Source organism: Amia ocellicauda, chromosome 18 (genome assembly GCF_036373705.1).
Source record: "Amia ocellicauda isolate fAmiCal2 chromosome 18, fAmiCal2.hap1, whole genome shotgun sequence".
Taxonomy (NCBI): Eukaryota; Metazoa; Chordata; class Actinopteri; order Amiiformes; family Amiidae; genus Amia; species Amia ocellicauda.
In genome coordinates, this window is record NC_089867.1 from 24,799,559 (window position 1) to 24,818,617 (window position 19,059).

The window sequence follows — 19,059 nt, forward strand, 5'->3', positions numbered from 1 at the left end:
GATTTCACACTACATCGGATTTATCCCGTTATAAACAGTGCCCCCTTTTTTTTTTTTTTTTTTTTTTTTGCTGATGGTGCAATAAATTCTATCTGTTAAATAAGTAATTCCCAACTGCTCAGTGGGTTTGCCAGTAGCTAAATGTTGTAATTGCTGAAAAGGTATGCATACACACACACACACATGCAAGAAACAGCCCTACCGCCCACCTCCGCCATCCACCCACGCACAGAAGAGAAACACAAACTGTAACTGTGCTAATTTAGGAGTTCGTAGTCCCGATGACACTGGGGGGGTGGGGAGGGGAAATGACTTTTAAATTACGGCGGACGGTTGTAGGAATACACTGTGGGCTGTTTCGATTGAGTTTCTCTCCTCTGGTGACGGGGGCTGAGATTCTGCGGTGAACCAGGATTGGCATCGAGGGAGACAGTGCAGTCCGGTGTGGTTCTCCTCAGAGACGGCTTCCCACAGTGCCAGTCCCCCCCCCCCCCCGTCCTCCGGTCACCGTGCTGGCAGCCGGGTCTGGCCTGTTCTGTACTCGATGAGATCATACCGTCCTCCAGTAAGATGGAATATGCTACACTACACAACATACAGATCAACGGTCTAGAGAAGACCTGAGTGGAGTGAACTAAACAGGACTGAAGGACTCTGACCTCTCTTTGTTTTGCTAGGATTTCGCTTTGCTTTCACACACTTTGCTGTGGTTTTACCGTAATGTGAAATAGACTGGAATATGTTGGGATTTCAGTGTGTTGTTCCTTAATGGACCTGGCCCTCTTTGTTTTTACTTCTCTTTGATGTTTCTTGTGGTGCCAGGCGCTTTAATTAGCCTTTAATCAATCACCACATCGTTGCTGCTGCTTTGCTTATGACTCGACGCACTGATTGACCGTTCCAGTGAAAACAAACCCATTTTTGCAAAGTGAGCAGAAACAGCCCGAGGAGGTACTGCGTCTGTGTTGTGAAAGTAGACGGGGGCTGAACAATTGTGGCGGTGGCTCTGCTGCTCCAGTCCTGCCTGGCAGTCAGCCTGGGTCAAGTCTGTTCAGAAACAGTCTTTACCGGAGGATTTCATTCACCTGCAGTCTGACTAGAGCCAGCATCAGAGAGAGACATAAATGAAACGATATCCACACTTCAGTGATATGTGGGGTCTGTATCGTCCTCCAGACCACCATCCTAACCCCCAGTGTGGGTGGAAAGAGGGGCTCTGTGGGGGTCAGGTGACTGTTTTCAGTACCAGGGTGTCACGGGAGCAGGGAGAGTATCCAGCGCACTGCCGCTCTCTGCCTGTGGCGCCGGGGACTGAAGCGCTGGCACCTGGTGCCGCGTGTCGTTTCGCCTGAGAGCCGGAGCAGCCTGGTAACAGTGATGCATTGCTGTGAATTATATTAGAGCTTGGCAGCTGCTCACACCCGAATTCATCTTTTCTCTCAATTATTTATTTATTTATTTTGGGCGATTTGTCAAAAGACTTTTACCAGGCAAAAAAAAGATATTTAATATATATATATATATATATATATATATATATATATATATATATATATATACATAAAATGAAATGAAAAAAGGATGAGAGAGCTTCACTGTGGCACAGAGTGGCCCAGGGCGTCTGCAGGGGCAGGGAGAGACTCGGAGGGACTGTGCTGGGAGTTTACCAGCACTGAACCCACCGCCGTTTTTTTAAATTTAACGCCAAAAGCTAAATTCCGAGACGATGAACTCGGGACACTGTTGTAGAGTTGAAAGAGCTACTGAATAATTAGTTTGTGTTTAAAGGCCTTTAATAGGGGGATGATGGGTACCAGGGGGCCTGCCTTGCTCATCGAGTTGCTAGTTGCTTATCGATCTCCGCACTTCACTTCTTAATTGATCCTAGGATCTGCCCGACATTTACCAGAGCTGCATTGCCGGACCCTAAATATAACCGCCGATGTGCCGAGGCCTAGACGAGAGACGCGTCCTGTCTGGAGATGAGCCGTTTCAGTTTTTCAGTTGTGTGTCGTATTTCACCAGATCGAGACGATGGGCAGAGGACCGACTGTTGCTAAGCGATGCCACCGACACGCAATCAGAGCACAGCCGCGGAAAATGCTGTTGATGTGATAATGGCTCCGGCATTATTATTCCTGGTGCAGGTGGGGAAGTATGGAAATGAAGATGATTAATATTGGGAGTAATAATAACGATCTGGATACTAATGAGGGTGATAAACCGGTGCAGAGAGTGGCCCGGTGACGGGGCTGCCGGAGTCTCCGGGCCCGTGGGGGTTAATGCCAAGACAAAGCCCGGCTGGCTGTAATTCAGAAGCTAAATGCTGTCAAGGAGAGATTTGGCTGGATTTTATTCAATCTTAGCGTGACCTTCACAGTCACACATCCTCTTTATTGTAATCTCAGCACAAGAAGCCTGCGAGCCGGGAGCGCCGGCCGCCTGACAGCCCGTCTGATAGCCAAACAAAAGCAGCCAGCCGATGCACTGGACAGATAGTGCAAACACACTTCAATTAAAGCTCACCCTCCTCCAGAAATAAAATATCAAATCAGTCACCGATGAGGGCAGCGGGAGGGAGGGAGGGAGGGAGGAGAGAGAGAGAGAGAGAGAGAGAGAGAGAGAGAGAGAGAGAGGTGATCCCCTCTGCGATGTGAACAGGACTCAGTCCAGCACTTTATTAAACTTCACTTGTTTTTATCTTGTAATAGGAAAAGAAACGCTCTCCCTCCGTTCGGCGTTTCTCGCCTACTTCCAGCGGGTGGTTTTATTTATTTATTTGTGTGTGTTTTTTTTTTTTTTTACTTTAGTGGAGCTTTAGCTGTTTTCTGTCTCAATGCATCCTGTTGATTTCTCTGTCTTTCTATTTTCTTCCCCCAGCATGTGAGGATTGCTGCTGCTCTCTGTGCAGCCGCTTTCAATGCTCATCTGTGGAGGATGTTGCTCAGCTTCCTGTACTGGTTTAGTCGAGTAATAAGGGGTTGTGTTTTCTGCCAGTCTCTCGTTCTCTCCCTCTATAGTGTTGAGGATGTTTCTCCACTATTAAAAAGACATCCGTGTGTCTCTGCAGAAGATTTTTCTCTAGGATGTGTAGTGGCACGCGTTGGTCTGTACATAGTGGGGTTTATTATCATAGCCTCGCCTGTCATGAGATGTTACCCTCACTGCTGTGGAGTCTGAGCCCAAGTGTGGTTCACTGCGAAATCTCAGTCCTTCATTTCCTACCGGTTTTCCCATGTTTGTACTTTTGCTGGATTCTCTGTTACTGTCTTTATTCACATACTTCTTTGCGTGTATTCAAGGGCTACGTCTCCAACTTTGTTTCCATTACTTTCTTGATACACACAGCTCAAGTTTAGAAGGGGTGCCAACTTCTGTAGCCAGGTATCGCACAGACACTCGTGGAAAAGGCCTCGTGTTGCGGGCAGGGAGACCTGCGTGGCTGACTGTCCAGTCATGGGCGAGTGAAAGCTCTGTCGCAGGAGGTCCGGCAGGGGGTTCACAGCTTAGAAATCAGATCTCGGTTTCGGGCAAGGCTGATCTTGTCGTTTGTGGCAGTGAAAAGTGCAATTCACTGGATAATTCCGGCATTAATTGATCCTGGGGGCTGCAGTTAACACAGAGACGGGTTCCACACGGAACCGCACCGGGCACGTCTGGGCACGGCGATCCGTGCGTGTGTTCTGTCCAGCTTATGGCTCAGACCACGGGCTTGCTGAGCCCCGGGTTGCAACGCCGGAGGGGGGTAGCGTTTGTAACGTCTCACTCTCCCTTTTTATCTCCCCTCCTCCTCGTTTCATTTCCTCTTGCGATTTTCAAATTGTTTCTCAGTTATTATTGATTCTGCTCGGCTTATTATCTGTCGCAGTGGCTGACTTACTGATTTATTACAGAACAATATATACAACGCATCTCTAATGGGACGCAGCTCTGAGACAGGAAATCCAGGTATAAAGCTGTGCATCAAACGGCTCGTTCGGCCCATCGCAGAAGTGGCAGCCATTATGATACCGAATTGTTCCTCTGAAGGTGGCTGCAGGGAGGTCTCCCAACACTGCCCCCCCCACATAGGCGCTACATGAACACACAGGGGGCTGATAACTGAGTACAGAGAGAATCTGGAGCAGACAAGAGCTCAGTAACCCCAGTGGGCCGCACAGCTCTTAAGCTGTGGAAAAAACGGTGCATGATGGGAGATCTCACCCTCCGTAGACAAATACTAAGATTCCTCCCGATCCTCCAGAGGCCGTATCCGGGGTTCCCCTCCAGCGCCAGTGCCAGGGACTCTGTGTGTTTCCCACTGGGAGCCGGTCCCTCTGCTGGGTCTTTTTATATCTGCGAGCCCAGTATAAACATGTGAGGATTAGTATGGGACAGAGATGGAATATAAGCTCATAAGACAGTGTCCAATCGAGAGGAGGCCATTCACCCCATCGTGCTCGTTTGGTGTCCATTAATAACTAAGTGATCAAGGATCCTATCCAGTCTGTTTTTGAATGTTCCCAAATTGTCTCTTCAGCCACATCGCTGGGGAGTTTGTTCAGATTGTGACGCCTCTCTGTGTGAAGAAGTGTCTCCTGTTTTCTGTCTTGAATGTCTTGAAGCCCAATTTCCATTTGTGTCCCGGGTGCGTGTGTCCCTGCTGATCTGGAAAAGCTCCTCTGGTTTGATGTGGTCGATGCCTTTCATGATTTTGAAGACTTGGATCAAGTCCCCACATAATAAGACATGTCTGAAAGGTGTCAGCATTACCTTTTAAAAATGATCGATTTAAAGATCTCTCTTGTTGAAGAGACTGTTGTTGTATTCGTTTCTTCACTCGGATACAGTGCATCCGGAGGAGAAGGGGGCAGGGCCGTGTAGCTCTGTGTGCAGCGCTACCTGCCCCCTCAACACTGCGTCACCCACTGCGCTCAGCCGCTCCGCTCTGCCGCCAGGCGGGGCGCAGAGGGCCGCTCGATTCCCCGTCGAGCTGTGTCAAAGCAGCCCAGCTACCTGTGCCCCCCGCCTGCCGTCCCCCCGGGCCGACTCTCCCTTCCTTCTGAGCTCCCTGGGTCTCAGATAAAGAGATCGAGCAGCGCGGCGCACATGCTCCCCGAACAATAGACATCAGCAAGTTCATTTACAATTAGCGGCCTCCATTATGTCTTGCCAAACCCCCCAAGGTGTTCCTGTTTTCTCCAGGAATATAAGATCATCTCCTGAGGTACGAGGTGTTTTTTTTCTTCTAAATAGGACACCTGGGATTCTTGTTTCTTTTCTTTTTTTTATAGGGCACTGATTAAAGAAGTAATAAAGAAATCTTGTTCCAGGCTACAACTAGACCTGAGACAACTCAAATAAAACAGTTTTACTTCTCTCGCCCTCTCTCTCTCTCCTTCTTTCTTCCTCTCATTATCTCTCCCTCTCTCTCTCCTTCTCTCTTCCTCTCTCTCCTTCTCTCCCTCTCTCTCCCTCTTTCTCCCTTGCTCGCATACAATTAACAGAAAACACACAAAACAAAAAACATTTGTATACATACATATAACCGTGGTGTATGTATTTTTTAAATATTTCCTCTACTCAAGTACATGAAATGTGTCTCTAGAATAACTAGATAATAACAGATAATAAACAAGCAGCGCATCGAATCACCGGGCCTGGTCTACCCCCACTGCCAGCCGACTACGACTACCCTATCGCACTTGACCAAGGCACACTTTAAAAATACATTCAAATAAATAAATAAGAGATTACTGGGGTAGATCCCCGGTGAGCTCGGTCCCTCTCCCCCCGCTCTGTCAGATCAGCGCCGCTCCGAACCGAGCGCTGCGTCGCCGAGGATAAAGCTCGCATTCAATCACTGCAGTCCCCCCAGGTTTTGTTGGCAGTGGTACGGCCCAGGTGGATAGCGCACTGCAATGACCTTCCTGTGCGCTGTACTGTAGCAAACCAGGACAACTCCACGACGCCTAATTTTTATCCCTCAAAACTCTTTATTTAGTTATTTATTTCCATCACTTGTTGTTTTTTTATTTTCTAAAATCTCCTTAGCGTTTGTAAACAGCCACCACAAAATACCATGGTTTTAAGGAGCGTCGTAGATTGGGTTCATTATCCCACCTTTCCTGGTCCATCTCTTAATTAGCGATGTAGCACCTTAATTACACTTAAGATAGAAGCTATTAATTGAAGTTAAGCAGAATTGTTTTCGCTCCATAGCTTGAATTAGCATTTTACTGCATGACGATGCGCAGACAAGGTATCAGTTTCAGGTGTTAACGAGGTAATTGTCTGTTTTGAACAATTGCCTACGGTTTACCCCACGCCCCTCCAATGTTTAGATGTGTTTTAATTATTGGTTTTGGTTAAACACAAGGCAATCTCCAGGCAGAATGTTTTTCTGAAATCCAGAGGAGGAAGAAACAGATGTTTTTTTTAAGATAAAGACTATAGTTGGATCAGTGACTTTTGATCATTTGCTTAAGGTACACTGGCAAGACATGAATGCTGAAAATGAAAACCCCAAAGTATTTGCTCAACAATATGTGGTAAAGAAAAAGATAATAGATGTAGACCACCAGTTTCCCCTCTGAACCCGTTCCACGGCAGTATGTTTTAAAGCACCAGCTGTGATTTTACTGAATTGAATTGTTTATGATTTGTGGAGATCAAATACTAAAACGTAGCCAAAATTAAATGTCTCCTGCAAATGTATCGATATCTGTCTTCATCGACAAGTGGTTTACTCTCATGGGAGACCCCTGCGTGTTTGTGTGTTTGTGTGTGTGCGTGTGTGTGTTTGTGTGTGTGTTTGTGTGTGTGTGTGTGTGTGTGTGAGAGAGAAAGAGAGAGTGTGTGTGTGTGCGTGTGTGTGTGTGTGTGTGTGAGAGAGAGAGAGAGAGTGTGTGTGTGTGTGTGTGTGTGTGTGTGTGTGTGTGTGTGAGAGAGAGAGAGAGAGAGAGAGAGTGTGTGTGTGTGTGTGTGTGTGTGTGTTTGTAAAAGGCAGGAATGCAGAACAGCGATGGCTCTGTCTTTGCTTGGCCTGCCAGCACAGCTCCAGACAGCAGCGCACAGCTGGCGGCCGCATGCATCACAGTGACGTGAGGCCGGGGATGTCCGTCCGTCCGCTCGGGGCTGTAGCGGGTCTCTCCTGTCAGGGAGCAGTTTCCCATTTCCATCAGCGCCGTGGCTCTGGCACCCAGACAATGGAAAACAATCTCGCTAAGTGCCAGCACCCCTCTCCCTTCCCGAGCGCTGTCGGGGCAGCCGTCTCGCGATCAGGGCTGCCGGGCCTTTATCTTCATCGCCTTCTGATAGAAAAACACAGATTTTTTCCCAAACAAGAAAAAAAAAAAAAAAAAAGAACAGCCAGGCAGCCAGCGGAGCGTGTGATGGCAGGAGGCCACGTGACCAGCCTCTAGTTCTGTCCTGCCTATCAAAAGTCGATAGAGGCTGTTTTATTCCCTGCAGGTCTCCCTTTGTGTCCATTAATTGCTGTATTAAAGCACCTATCATCCTTCTCTTAGCTGTAGTAAGTATCCCAGTCTCACTCTACAGCTTGAAAATAGCCGTTCCCCTGCTGGCGAGGTGCCGAACCCCTTGTTTAGCTCTGTGACGTTATCCTGTGCGATATGGCATTGACCTGGAAACACACAAACCGCACATATAGGTGAACGCTTGCAATCTGCACGCTTTTAAAATATAGGTATTTGGTGAAATGGTGAGACACGAGGCAGTAAAAGCTCATTCCCTCCAGTGAGACATGGACTGGAAATATGTGAATGATTGGAACATGGAAGTAGAGCTGAAACCAGCATTAAAACTGAACTAGCCTATTATTGTATAAGGGGCATTAATAACACAGTAATTACTAGTGCATGACAGTAACTACCATGCATGCATTTGGAATAGGCTTGTTTAATCGATATCAGAGTCTTTATCTACCACGTCTCCCATATGAAGGGCTGTAAGCATCAGTCTGTGCACAATAGGTTCTGTAGTGAAGAACACCCCTGGCCCGGTCCAAAGCCACTGAAGGCCCGGTCCGAGCTCTGGTCCTCTCGGAGCCGGGCCCCACGTCGAGCCGAGCGGCTGTGTCGAGTGAGCCGCGGTGCTGACGAGCCGCTGTGCCTATTAGGGATGATCTCATGCAGGACGGAGCCAGTCTCTTTTTGTCAAGTCGGCAGGTTGGTTCCCCGCGCGGAAAATAAATAAAATAAAACACGTTGCGGGCTTCTAACCCGTCGGCAGGGGCCTCGCACAGGAGCCATAAAACACGCAGGACACCACGCCTTCTCCCTCCCAATACCCGGCGGAGGCTAAGTACAGCCCGTAATGCGCCGCGTATTGGAAACGAGATCTTTTTAACCCTGTTCTGGGACTCGTATAATCGCGTTTCGCGGCTGAAGCAGATGCCAGGGACAGCTGGCGAGAGGAAGCGAGCATTGTTGCTTTTTTTTGTGCGTTTTTTTTCCACCTCTCTCTTTCCTTTTTAGCACCAAAACAGTTCACAGAATCTCTCCCTCTTTTTTGTTTTGCTTTTTGTGTGCCGTCCAGGCCTGAGAAATGATCAAAGCCCTAATAACACTCCCCTACCCTCCCACCTTTTATAAACAAATATTATTTCTGAGCTGTAATTTAGCCGGAATGACAGTTCTGGCACCGTAATCAAATGAAATACTGGCATTCCTTCACAGTCCTTACAGGGCTTTTTGAAAGGAATACACAGCGTTTTTAAATGGATTGTTCTGTTATTAACAAACTCCCCACAAACACAGGACACCAATCGCAGGCTGTCGGCTGAAACAAAGTGGCTTTCATGTACTTAATCCTGTAGAGTGGGAAACACTTAGCACACTCTGACATAATAGATCTGGTTCAGCATCCCGGGTTAAACCGGTGCCAGCTCGTGACTTGGCCGTTTCCATTACCCTTGGAAAATAGGTTACATCCTAGTTTGCCTGAGCTCTCGCTTTATATCCTTACTGAGCTCTTGATAAAATTTGATCAAAAGCTTTCCAGAGGATGTGAAGCGACTATAAATACTTAACTAAACAGGAGATTTATATTCCGTTGATCACAGTAGAGGCAACAGAGGCTGCCGTTTCTTTGGCTGTTGTTTAATGTTTGGATTGATATGTGAAAATACGATGCACCGTTTCAGTTACCTTTACTCTTTGCTCTTTTTTTATTTCACAATCCAACTATTCTGAACCCAGCGAGTTCCTCACATTACTATACAAGGTATCTCAGGGGAGAACACAGCTTGTTCTGACGCAGGGGCGCTCATATAGTGAGTGGACGATTCTTTAATCTCACTACATTTTGTTGCTTTACTGTGACACCGTAGCCTCAATATGAGCTACACTCCTCCACAATCTCACTTCTGTTCGGTTTGGTCTTTTGAAGGGACTGTGTCACAGTGGTCCTTCTGAATATCAAAAGACTCGGGAAGTCCCTGGACGGGAACTGGAAGGAAAAGAAACACGACTAACAGGAGAGTGGCGCACACAAAAGTAAAGAATACAATAACAGACCACGATCACCTTGAGAGAAGAAAATTACACACAAGTCAAGGACACGAAGGATGTCACATTGCTAGACTTTCTCGTTTTTCAAGTCCCATACACGTGACCCCCGCGCCTCTCTTCCTCCATCTCTCGCTCTCTCCCTCTGCCCGCCGGTGTCCCGTCTCTCTCTCCCCGTGTCTAATTGCCTCTCAATCCCTCCTCGGGGAGGCCGCGGCTCCCTTGCTCGTCCATTTGCACCCCTCCTCCGCGGGGTCAGTTTCACAGGTCGCCCGGGAGGAAATATCAAATGATCCTGTAAACGAGGGGGGGGTGGCAGGAGATATGACTGTCTGCTCGTCTCAGGCTCTCCATCTTCACCTTTGCCTCACCTTCCTGTCCTCGGTCATTAGCCTCGTGCCAGAGAACCGATACTGGAGTCTTTGCCACGGTGTTTAATCCCTCCCCGGGCCTCGTTGTGTTCAGGGAACCAGGCCTTCTTTGAGCCGGTGACCCAACCTGTCACCCTCATTGTTGTCAGCTACACAAACTGATCTTCAGCTGCTCCAGTCTCACATCTCACCGACGAGAAAAGGGAGCAGAGGTTGCTTTGTTTGCAGGTGATCCTCAAAAGATCCCTCCGCGATAGAGACCGATGTCAGGAGTTACATAAATGCCGAAGTAAACGGCTTTCTGGTTAAACTGGCACGCACGGCGTATCTCACCGGAGAAGATAAGTTTACAAGCATTCCCACACAGAATCATAACTATCTGGAATTACCTTATCAGCCCAGGAATGAAGTATCCCTGTTCAAACACATTTGCACAAGCGGTTCAACTTTAAAGTGCTGTTTGTGTTTGTCTTTTCGGGAAATAAAGGTTTGCTCAGTGGCAGGTTGTGAGTGAAATCCTTAGTGCGTCGAGTCTTCAGAGAGTGCTGTCTGAAGTCACGCCAGGGAACTTCATATCTGCTTTTTCTCCACAGCCGCAGTTGTTCGCAATGATCAGTTTTGTCATTTAGATAAGATAGTTCTGTTTCACTCAGGATTTCCTCTGTTCCGGAATAAATCAAACAAGCAAACAAAACGAATGGATTCGCCTTGAAGTCAATCGGGGACGGAGCTGTGATTGCTGTAAGGAGCAGCTTTTCAAAGCCAAACCCGGCACTTTATTTCTGTTTCTGTTTATTTCTGTTGACAGAACGGTGGAATGTAAAGAAATAAAATCACCTGCTTTGGGTTTAGTTTCTTCAGTTCTTCAATAAGTAGATCAAATTACTATCTGTACGCCGATTAGCTTTGGGAGAGGGCTGAGTTCCTTTGGATTTCCTATTTGTTGTACATCTTTAGATCAGGACTTGCCACTGGAACGAACAATTACAGGAACGGCGGCTTCTGAAAAAATACTTCTGCATGTGGAATCAAACCCTGACTGTGAGCTTAAACAATAAACACACTTCCCGAATCTTCAAGAGGGGACGGGAGCTGGGGAAGTAGATGTGTGTGGCACAGGTTTCATTGTAACCAGTGGGCTTTTCGATGCCCTTCCCCAGCACACGTCCTGTTGGAGTTGGGGGAGCCGAGACCTTTGTCTTCATTTCAATGAGAGGACATGGTAAAGACCTGTTCGGGGATGAGAGAGAGGAAACAAACAGAAGGGGGAGCTGTACCGATCTTGTTTCGGTTCTTGTTTCGGTGGCCCCTGTGGTGCCAGGAGGTGACTCAGCCCCAGAGTGTCCCTCGGGAAGCATCCAGGAGCGGGGGAAGCCAACGCTGCTCTGCCCACGGCTCCCCTGGTGCTGGCACCATCCCCCCCGGCAGGGCTGAGCTGGAACACCTTGCCGCGGGGGCGAGAGAAACCATTGATTGCCAGCCAACACATCTAGAAGGTGCCCTGTTTGCCGTGCCAACCATCAAAACATCAGCAGCGTCAAAAATACAAATCACACAGCCTGTATCTGGCAGTGCAGTGCTGTAAATGAGCTGGAACCGGGGCCATGGTGGTGTTGTTGTTGTTGCTGTGCGTTTTCTTTCTTCACATGGAGCGATCTGCAGTCTGCGGCGCGTCTCTCCTCCCCTCCTCAGGCAGGTGATCCGGCCCCTTCCCGTCTTATCTTGGTAACAGGCCGTGAACCTGCCGCTAATCTTGCCGGGAACCCACTGGAGAATAGAGTTCGCGGCCCCGGACTCTCGCTTCCAGGCAGGCCGGCCCCCCTGTGGCTAGACCCGGCTGCACGGCCCCCGGGTCCATCGGCATTCCCTTGACTGCCCGTGTGGTCGCTTAGGACCGCAGCCACGGTGAACCACACGGGCAGTCAAGGGAATGCCGATGAGGGGACGGGGGGGCCGTGCAGCCGGGTCTAGCCACAGGGGGGTTCCTCTCTCGCCCGCGCCCGGCCCCCCATCCGTCCCTTGCTTATTCCACGGTCGGCTTTTTAAATTAATCTCCATGGCAACGGCCGTGCGGAACCGAGCTACAGCCGGCGGTGTCTTCAGTGGTCAATCCCCCCCCCCCCACTTTGAGAGAGTCCTGACGCAGCTCTCAGACGGACTGAGCAAACACTCGCAGAGATTTGAATTATTGTGCCTGTCGGTGTGATTGACGTGAAGTAGCGGCCTTGTAATTCGGGACCTGGCGACTTATAGAAAATTAAATGATCTGCGGAGGGAAGAGCTTCTGCTGTCACTCACAGCTTCTCTACCGATTGGTCGAGAGCCGGGGTTGGCATTCAGGCCGTGCCCCTCGCAGGCGGAGGCGGGGGAGCCGTGTTTGAACACTGTCTGAGATTGTGGGCTGAAGAGAATAGAGACTCGACAAGCGCCGTCTCACTGGGGTGATTGTCTTTATGGCTCTGGCTCTGGCAGGGAAGGGCATTGAGGAGACACTGACATTTCTCTTATGGTGAACACAAAGGGGAAATATAGGCCAGTTTGTGCCGGCTAAAAACTTGGAAAGGAAGTTAAAAGACTTGTCTGAAAGAAAAGGAATAGTCCTGCCATACCTAGCTCAGGGTATGAAATGCGTAGATTATTACTTTTTCGAGGACAAAGTTCCCCCGTCTTCCTCTCTATCTCCCTCAGTCGTCCCCAGCAGGCTTGGATCTCGCCGTTATTGCTACTTTGTTGGGTGTTGGAGAGGCTGACAAATGCCAGGGCTGGGAAATAAATTGCCGGCTGTCGCAGGTAATCATTAGGTTGTCTGGCAGCATCTGAAGTGTTGTGTTTTTATTTCGGCAGTTTCGGTTTCAGGGCGCCTGGGTGGACAGACATCAAACAGGACCCCCTCACACACAGCAGAAAAGTTAACAATCCTGGTGGTGGTTTAAAATGTAAGGCCGATCTCGCTGTGCCCAACTAACCGCAACGTGAGCAAAATATGATTATTGTTTAGCTGTAATACAAGGGAAAAAATAAAATGTACGCTTTTTCATTCCAGACCCAACCGGTCCAGCGCGTCGAGGGCAAGCTGCCACGCATCCGCCGTTCCTATGTATTTATTTTTTGCACGCAAGTAATTAAAATAACAACAACAACAACAACAAAAAATGCTGGCGCATAAAGCCTGTGATAACAATCAAAGACCGCTTTATGCTCCTTGAAGTCTTTAGCTGTAATTTGATCAAAGATCCCCAGCCCCTGCAAACAGTGCGTTTCAAAGGAGATCTGACAACAGACACGTTCTTGTGATACTTCTCATGGAAACTTATAACTTCTGCATGTGTCTGTTGTTGTTTCGAACCCACTAGACATTCAAAGTTTTCTCTGTCGCTACAATGAAGGTTCACTGAGTTAATAAGGCAGTAATTGGGCCCCTTTGTGTGGCCTTGCAGGGGTTTGACCATTGTGAGGTTGTGTTGCTCAGTAAAGCGGTGTCTGTCCAATAACTCCGCGCTTTAACAACATGAGCAAATACGACTAACAGGCTGCAGCAGGTACAGCCAGGTCTTGGGCACCGAGAGCTGCCAGGCTCCACAATAGACACTAATGCTGGGGCCAACAGCTTGACAACGTCGGCCCCAGCAGCTCCTGTCTGTACTGAGCCGCGACTCTTTTGTGCCGTGAACACATGAAACGCATATTTATTTGAAACGATGGGCTTTTTTTCCTGCCCAAGCAATCCAATCCAGTTGCTATTAAACCCGAAGACGGACTGTGCTCTTCCAGGCCAGGCTGAGGCCGTGCGTCGTGTGTCCGAGCCGTCGTGTGTCCGAGCCGTCGTGTGTTTGCCGTTGCCAGATTGATCGTCTCTCTCTTCACTGGAAAGTGTCTTGGACTGGCCTGGCAGGACCAGCACCGGGGCAGAGCAGGTCGTGCTGTCTTTGCTTGCTGTTTATCCGTGAGGAACAGAGACTTTTCTAAGTGAGGGAGAGCGGGATACAGACATTTGTGTAACACTGATCTGCTTTCCAGGTTTACCTTCCAGCACAAGAACCAGTTTAGTTCAATGATGCTTCGCCAACGCTCATGAAAAAAGTGAACGCATCCTAACGTGTTATTTTGTTTTTGTTTTCTCTCTTTTAGGAAATCGCAGCTTATTTAATAACGTTTGAAAAGCATGAGGAATGGTTAACAACATCCCCTAAGACCAGGTAAGAGCACTTCCTGTTCCTACGCCCGTTAGTGGGGAAGTTAAAGTGTCCTTCTCTGTGTCTCACTGATACACGTACACACTTTCCAGCTTACGCCACCGATCTTAGCGCGGCCGGCTGATTTACTAACGGGGCCCCTTCCCCGGTGCTTTCAATTACGCGCTGTGAATGGCACTGCTTTTAAATGGCTCCTACTTTCCGGTGCGTATACAGCGAGATAATGGAATATTAATGTCCACTTATAAGTTGAAATTGCAGTCATGCTTATTAACACAATGTGCGCTTTTCTCATTTACAGTATAAATGTGGTGTTAATGTATTCGGTGTTAACAGCATATTTACTATCCATCAATAAAAGGTCATTTCACAAAGAACTGAACCAAAGTCCGGCAGGGAGTCGATTACGGTGCTTGAAGTGACTCTCTCTCCGGTGTGCCGGGAGAGGGGGCTGACCGCAGTGGGAATGGAGTGGGCGATAGCAGGGCGGTCCTGTGTGCCGTCGCGACTGAATTCAGCTACAAACACAAAACACCGCTTCTAAAACACAACTACTTAGTGTAAAGTGCTACGGGGCCTACATTTTCCAGGTGCCTAGTGTGTTCTGTAATAGACCACTGTTTCTGCCTCTGAAAGGACTATTTCCCCTCTCATACCTCGGTTGTTTTTAGATTAGATGTTTTTTTTTTTTTTTTTGTACCGCAACAAGTAGAGAGTGTCTGAAGGGTTTATACTTCAATAAGTCTTTCTTAGTTCTGCTGAAATGCCACTAAGGATATCTTCAGGACGTGCAAAAGATAGCGGCGTCCTGAAAGAGATCCGAGTCAAATGTGACGCCAGCGGTATCTTCTCCTTTCAAACATCGTTAAACGTGTGGCTGTCGTCACTCTCTTTATAGATGAAAACGTTCACCTCTCATCAATGCCGAGATACCAGTAAGTCCCCGCTCGCTCCCAATTAAAGACCCCGGCGATCACACGGTCAGACAGCGTGGCGCTCGGCTGTGCGTATTGCTGCCACACGCTGAGAAGCCAGAGTTGTTTTTTTTTTCTTTTTCGATGTTATAACACAACACAGACTAGGAAGCAGAAGTCAATCCTGTGACCGTGTTTTAAAAGAATCAAAGAATCGCTCTATATGTGTGTTTTATTCCTCCCTTCTTCACCGGGAGTCTGGAGCGTCGATCTGTGATTAATTAAATGTCCCCGTTCATGTGCAAACGGACCCCGGGCTCTCCCGACACACAACACACAGGACTCCTCTCGTGCCTGGCGCTTGTAAAGGAATAACGTCGCACTGTAGAGAGGCTGTAGATCCGTCTCTAAATAGACACATTTCAAGCAGGTTTTTATTGGCTTAGGCAACGGTACAATATTGCAGCCGAGCGAGAGGAAGCGACAAGTGAAGTCTCTCCCGGTGTCCCTGCCAGAGCCCTGAACGCGCCCGTCTCGGCTCTGTAGGCCAGTTGGGGAAATAAGCCGAGGCGTGAAACACAATTTGTTCCCACCAAAGCGAGACCCACTCAACTTCAGATCTGATTTGGAGTCCTGGAGCCGTTCATAATGTCGATCCGGCCGCCGTTTCGTCACGAGGGACTGGTTACTATTTCTGTTCAGTGCTTATGTATCTTGAATAGAGACTCTCTCTTCCTTTCTTTCTTTCTTCCTGTCCTGAGCGACAGTCAGGCCCTGGCTATGATTGACTGTGTGCCCGTGCTAATCTCGGTGAGGTCAAGGGGCAGGGGTCAGGGTGCGGGGAGCCGCAGTTAAGTGACCGAGTCGCGGGCTGATGTCATCTGTCAGCTTCACACCGCGCACATGGACCCGAGAGCCGACGCCGGGGGCTCGGAGCGCCGCGGCCCTGTAACTCTTCGAAGCCGGGCTAATGGCAGGGGTCAGCGGGCCAGGGTGCCGCTAATAGATAAGCGGCCGGGTCACGCTTGGCGGGGCAGGCGATGGGGAGCCGTAATCCCAGGCTGAGGACTGTGGCGAAATTCCTCGGAGGGGAGAGACACCTTGAATAAACAGATATCAACCCTGCACTCTTCTGCGTGTGAACTGTGAGAGCAGCGGGATTGTGCCGTCTTTGTGTGGGTCTGTGCATAGTGCAGTGTTTATAATGTGTGCATAGTGTATCAGTGCCTGCTCGGGGTGGAAAACTGTGTCTTGTTCTGTTAGACACAAATGCTAACACACACACACACACATTAAACAACTGTAGGCAAGATCAGTTTATTGCAGAAAGGCAGATGGATGTTTCAGTGCCCGTTCTGTCACACAAAGACACACAGCTCAGCGGAAATGATGACTTTACAGGCACAGGCAGGCATTCAGGACCACACACACACACGGACACACAAACACGCACACACGGACACGCAAACGCACGCACACACACACACACATACAGATGACACAGGAACGTGCGCTGGCAAAAGTATCCGATCCCTGTGTGTGAATGAACCATCGTTTGCTCTACTGTAGTTATCTGTCAGTGTCTCAATTGTACTGATAAATGCTCAAGTGAATTATTCATTTGAGATACAGGGTGTCAATTCTACTGCCTGAAATCCCAAGTTAGTGCTGACAAGAACAGAAAAACTCACAGTGAGGAGGATCAATTTAAACACACACACACACACACACACACACACACACACACACACACACACGCGCGCGCCGCTCCACTCTGGCGTGACCCGGGGTCAGTCCTAATAGGATCAGTGGGGCCACATTTGGTTTTCTGTGATGGGCCGGGGGAGCAGCGTGGGGCGCGGGGTGATTGATCTGTCAGCCTCTGTGATGCACATCCCTGTGCACAGAGAGAGGGCAGCAGTGCTCAGGATCAATGAAGCTGCTCTCGCACCGAGCAGCGCCGGCGCTAATACGGGCCTCGGCTGTCAGACGCAGGAGCGTGTGTCCGGATCGCATCGCCCTGCTTTAATTCGCGCTCGCTTTGCTGGCTTTGTGTTTCAGACACACACATAACAAATAAACACAATAAAAATGGTTTGATCTTTGACAGTAGAGAAGGGTATTTGTGATGGACATTGTTTGAGGATGTAATTGCTAAGGAATTTGACTGTTATGGTTACAGTAGTTAGTTTTCTCCAAGTGTCAAGAACATAAGCAGGAATATAAGACAGTGTCCAATTGAGAGGTCATTCGCCCCATCGTGCTCGTTTGGTGTCCATTAATAACTCAGTGATCAAGGATCCTATCCAGTCTGTTTTTGAATGTTCCCACATTGTCTCTTCAGCCACATCGCTGGGGAGTTTGTTCAGATTGTGACGCCTCTCTGTGTGAAGAAGTGTCTCCTGTTTTCTGTCTTGAATGCCTTGAAGCCCAATTTCCATTTGTGTCCCGGGTGCGTGTGTCCCTGCTGATCTGGAAAAGCTCCTCTGGTTTGATGTGGTCGATGCCTTTCATGATTTTGAAGACTTGGATCAAGTCCCCACGTAGTCTCCTCTGGAGCTATCTTAACTCGCATTGCTTTTCACTGGAGTGAACCGTAATCTGAGTAGAAACAACCGCATGGGGGGACGGGGAAACTGACAAACAGGACGTGTGACCAGGAAGGAATTAATCTAGGCAGATGGCATAACCTCCTTAGATACAGTTCCCCCCAAATCCCAAATACAGTTCTCTGATTTTAATCAACACGAGGACTGCGGCTGCCGAATCGCCTACACGGTGTTGACTCTGATTGGCCGAACGAACCGTCTGTGTCACCTTGACAATAGAGGCAGGTCCTCTCCAGTCAGCCAGGCCCGGCAGTTTGTTCAGGCTCCTGGAACAATGAGCCGCCGGCGCGGTGTAGCGAGGTGAGGAGCCGAACGGCCTCCCGTTAGCTTTTAACTCTGAGATGTCTCGGGAGGCCCCTGCACGCCGCCGCTCTCTCTCTCTCTCTCTCTCTCTCTCTCTCTCTCTCTCTCTCTCTCTCTCTCTCTCTCTCTGCCGCGATATTGAAACTATCAAACAATAAGCGTGTTTCCTCGGAGGGCGCTGAGTGACACCGGAGCCAGATGCCGGCGTGCCGCTGTTCCCCACCTCAGTCAGACGGTGCTCAGAAACGAGGCCCCACCGTCCCAGAAGAGCCTTTGCAGAGACACTTCCTTTATTAAAACCTACAGCAATAACGCAGGCAGGAAAACGGGGAGAAACTCATAAAAAAAAAAAACACAAAACCCTTATGGAAATAACACGCTGTTTTGGTAGAGAAATAGAAAAATGTATTGTGTGTGTGTGGATAAAACTACTAAAACTCTAGTATTCTAGTATTCAGTATTAGAGTCTATTTATTCTCCACGAGACGGGCCGGGCCGGGATGGACGCAGGACGCCTCGTGTTGAGGGAGGAAGCTGCTCTTCGATCACAGCCCTGGGGGACGGGAGATCAGGAATCGAGGCCGGGGGGGGGACTGGTGCGGGGGTCTGGCGTCTGTGCGATGTTTCCTGGCATTCCCATGCGCTGGCACCCGGCCACTGGAGCAGAGAGAAAAACAGAAGAGACGAGAAAGCTAGAGCGAGAAAACCAGAGGAGTACGGGGTGTCCTCTTGGGCTGCGGCCAGAGCGTGTCTTTTCAGCTTTGACACGGGATCACGCGGTACTGGACCGGCCCACACCACACTGCCAACTGTGGGCGGCACCAAGCCGTGCCCGTCTTATGGGTCTGAGGCTGACAACCAAACTAAACAAAAGCATACGGAGATCAGGGCCAGAGAGGGAGGGATTCGCAGAGGGAAGACAGACATCAAAGAGAGGGGGATGAGAGAAGAGTGAGAGCAGGCAGAGTATTGGAGGAGAGGGGAATAGAGAGGTAATGAGAGTGACAGAGTGAGAGAGTCACCGAAAATGGCAACGGTTTGATAACGGAGGGTCGGAAAGAGAGTGAAATGCAGAGAAGGGGAGTGAGAAGGCTACGGACCGGAACGACGGATAGGAGGATTGGGGGAAAGGGACACTGCTGGACAGAGGGATGTCAAGG

General features: G+C 49.0%; 1 protein-coding gene across 1 annotated transcript in view; it reads left to right on the forward strand.

Moving 5' to 3' along the window:
- The window catches only part of LOC136713661 (calmodulin-binding transcription activator 1), a 318,322-nt gene that overhangs the window by 129,130 nt on the left and 170,133 nt on the right, over positions 1-19,059 (forward strand). The window contains exon 4 of the mRNA XM_066690847.1: positions 14,009-14,076. Within this exon, the coding sequence (XP_066546944.1) occupies positions 14,009-14,076 (68 nt within the window). The remainder of the gene's footprint in view (positions 1-14,008; positions 14,077-19,059) is intronic.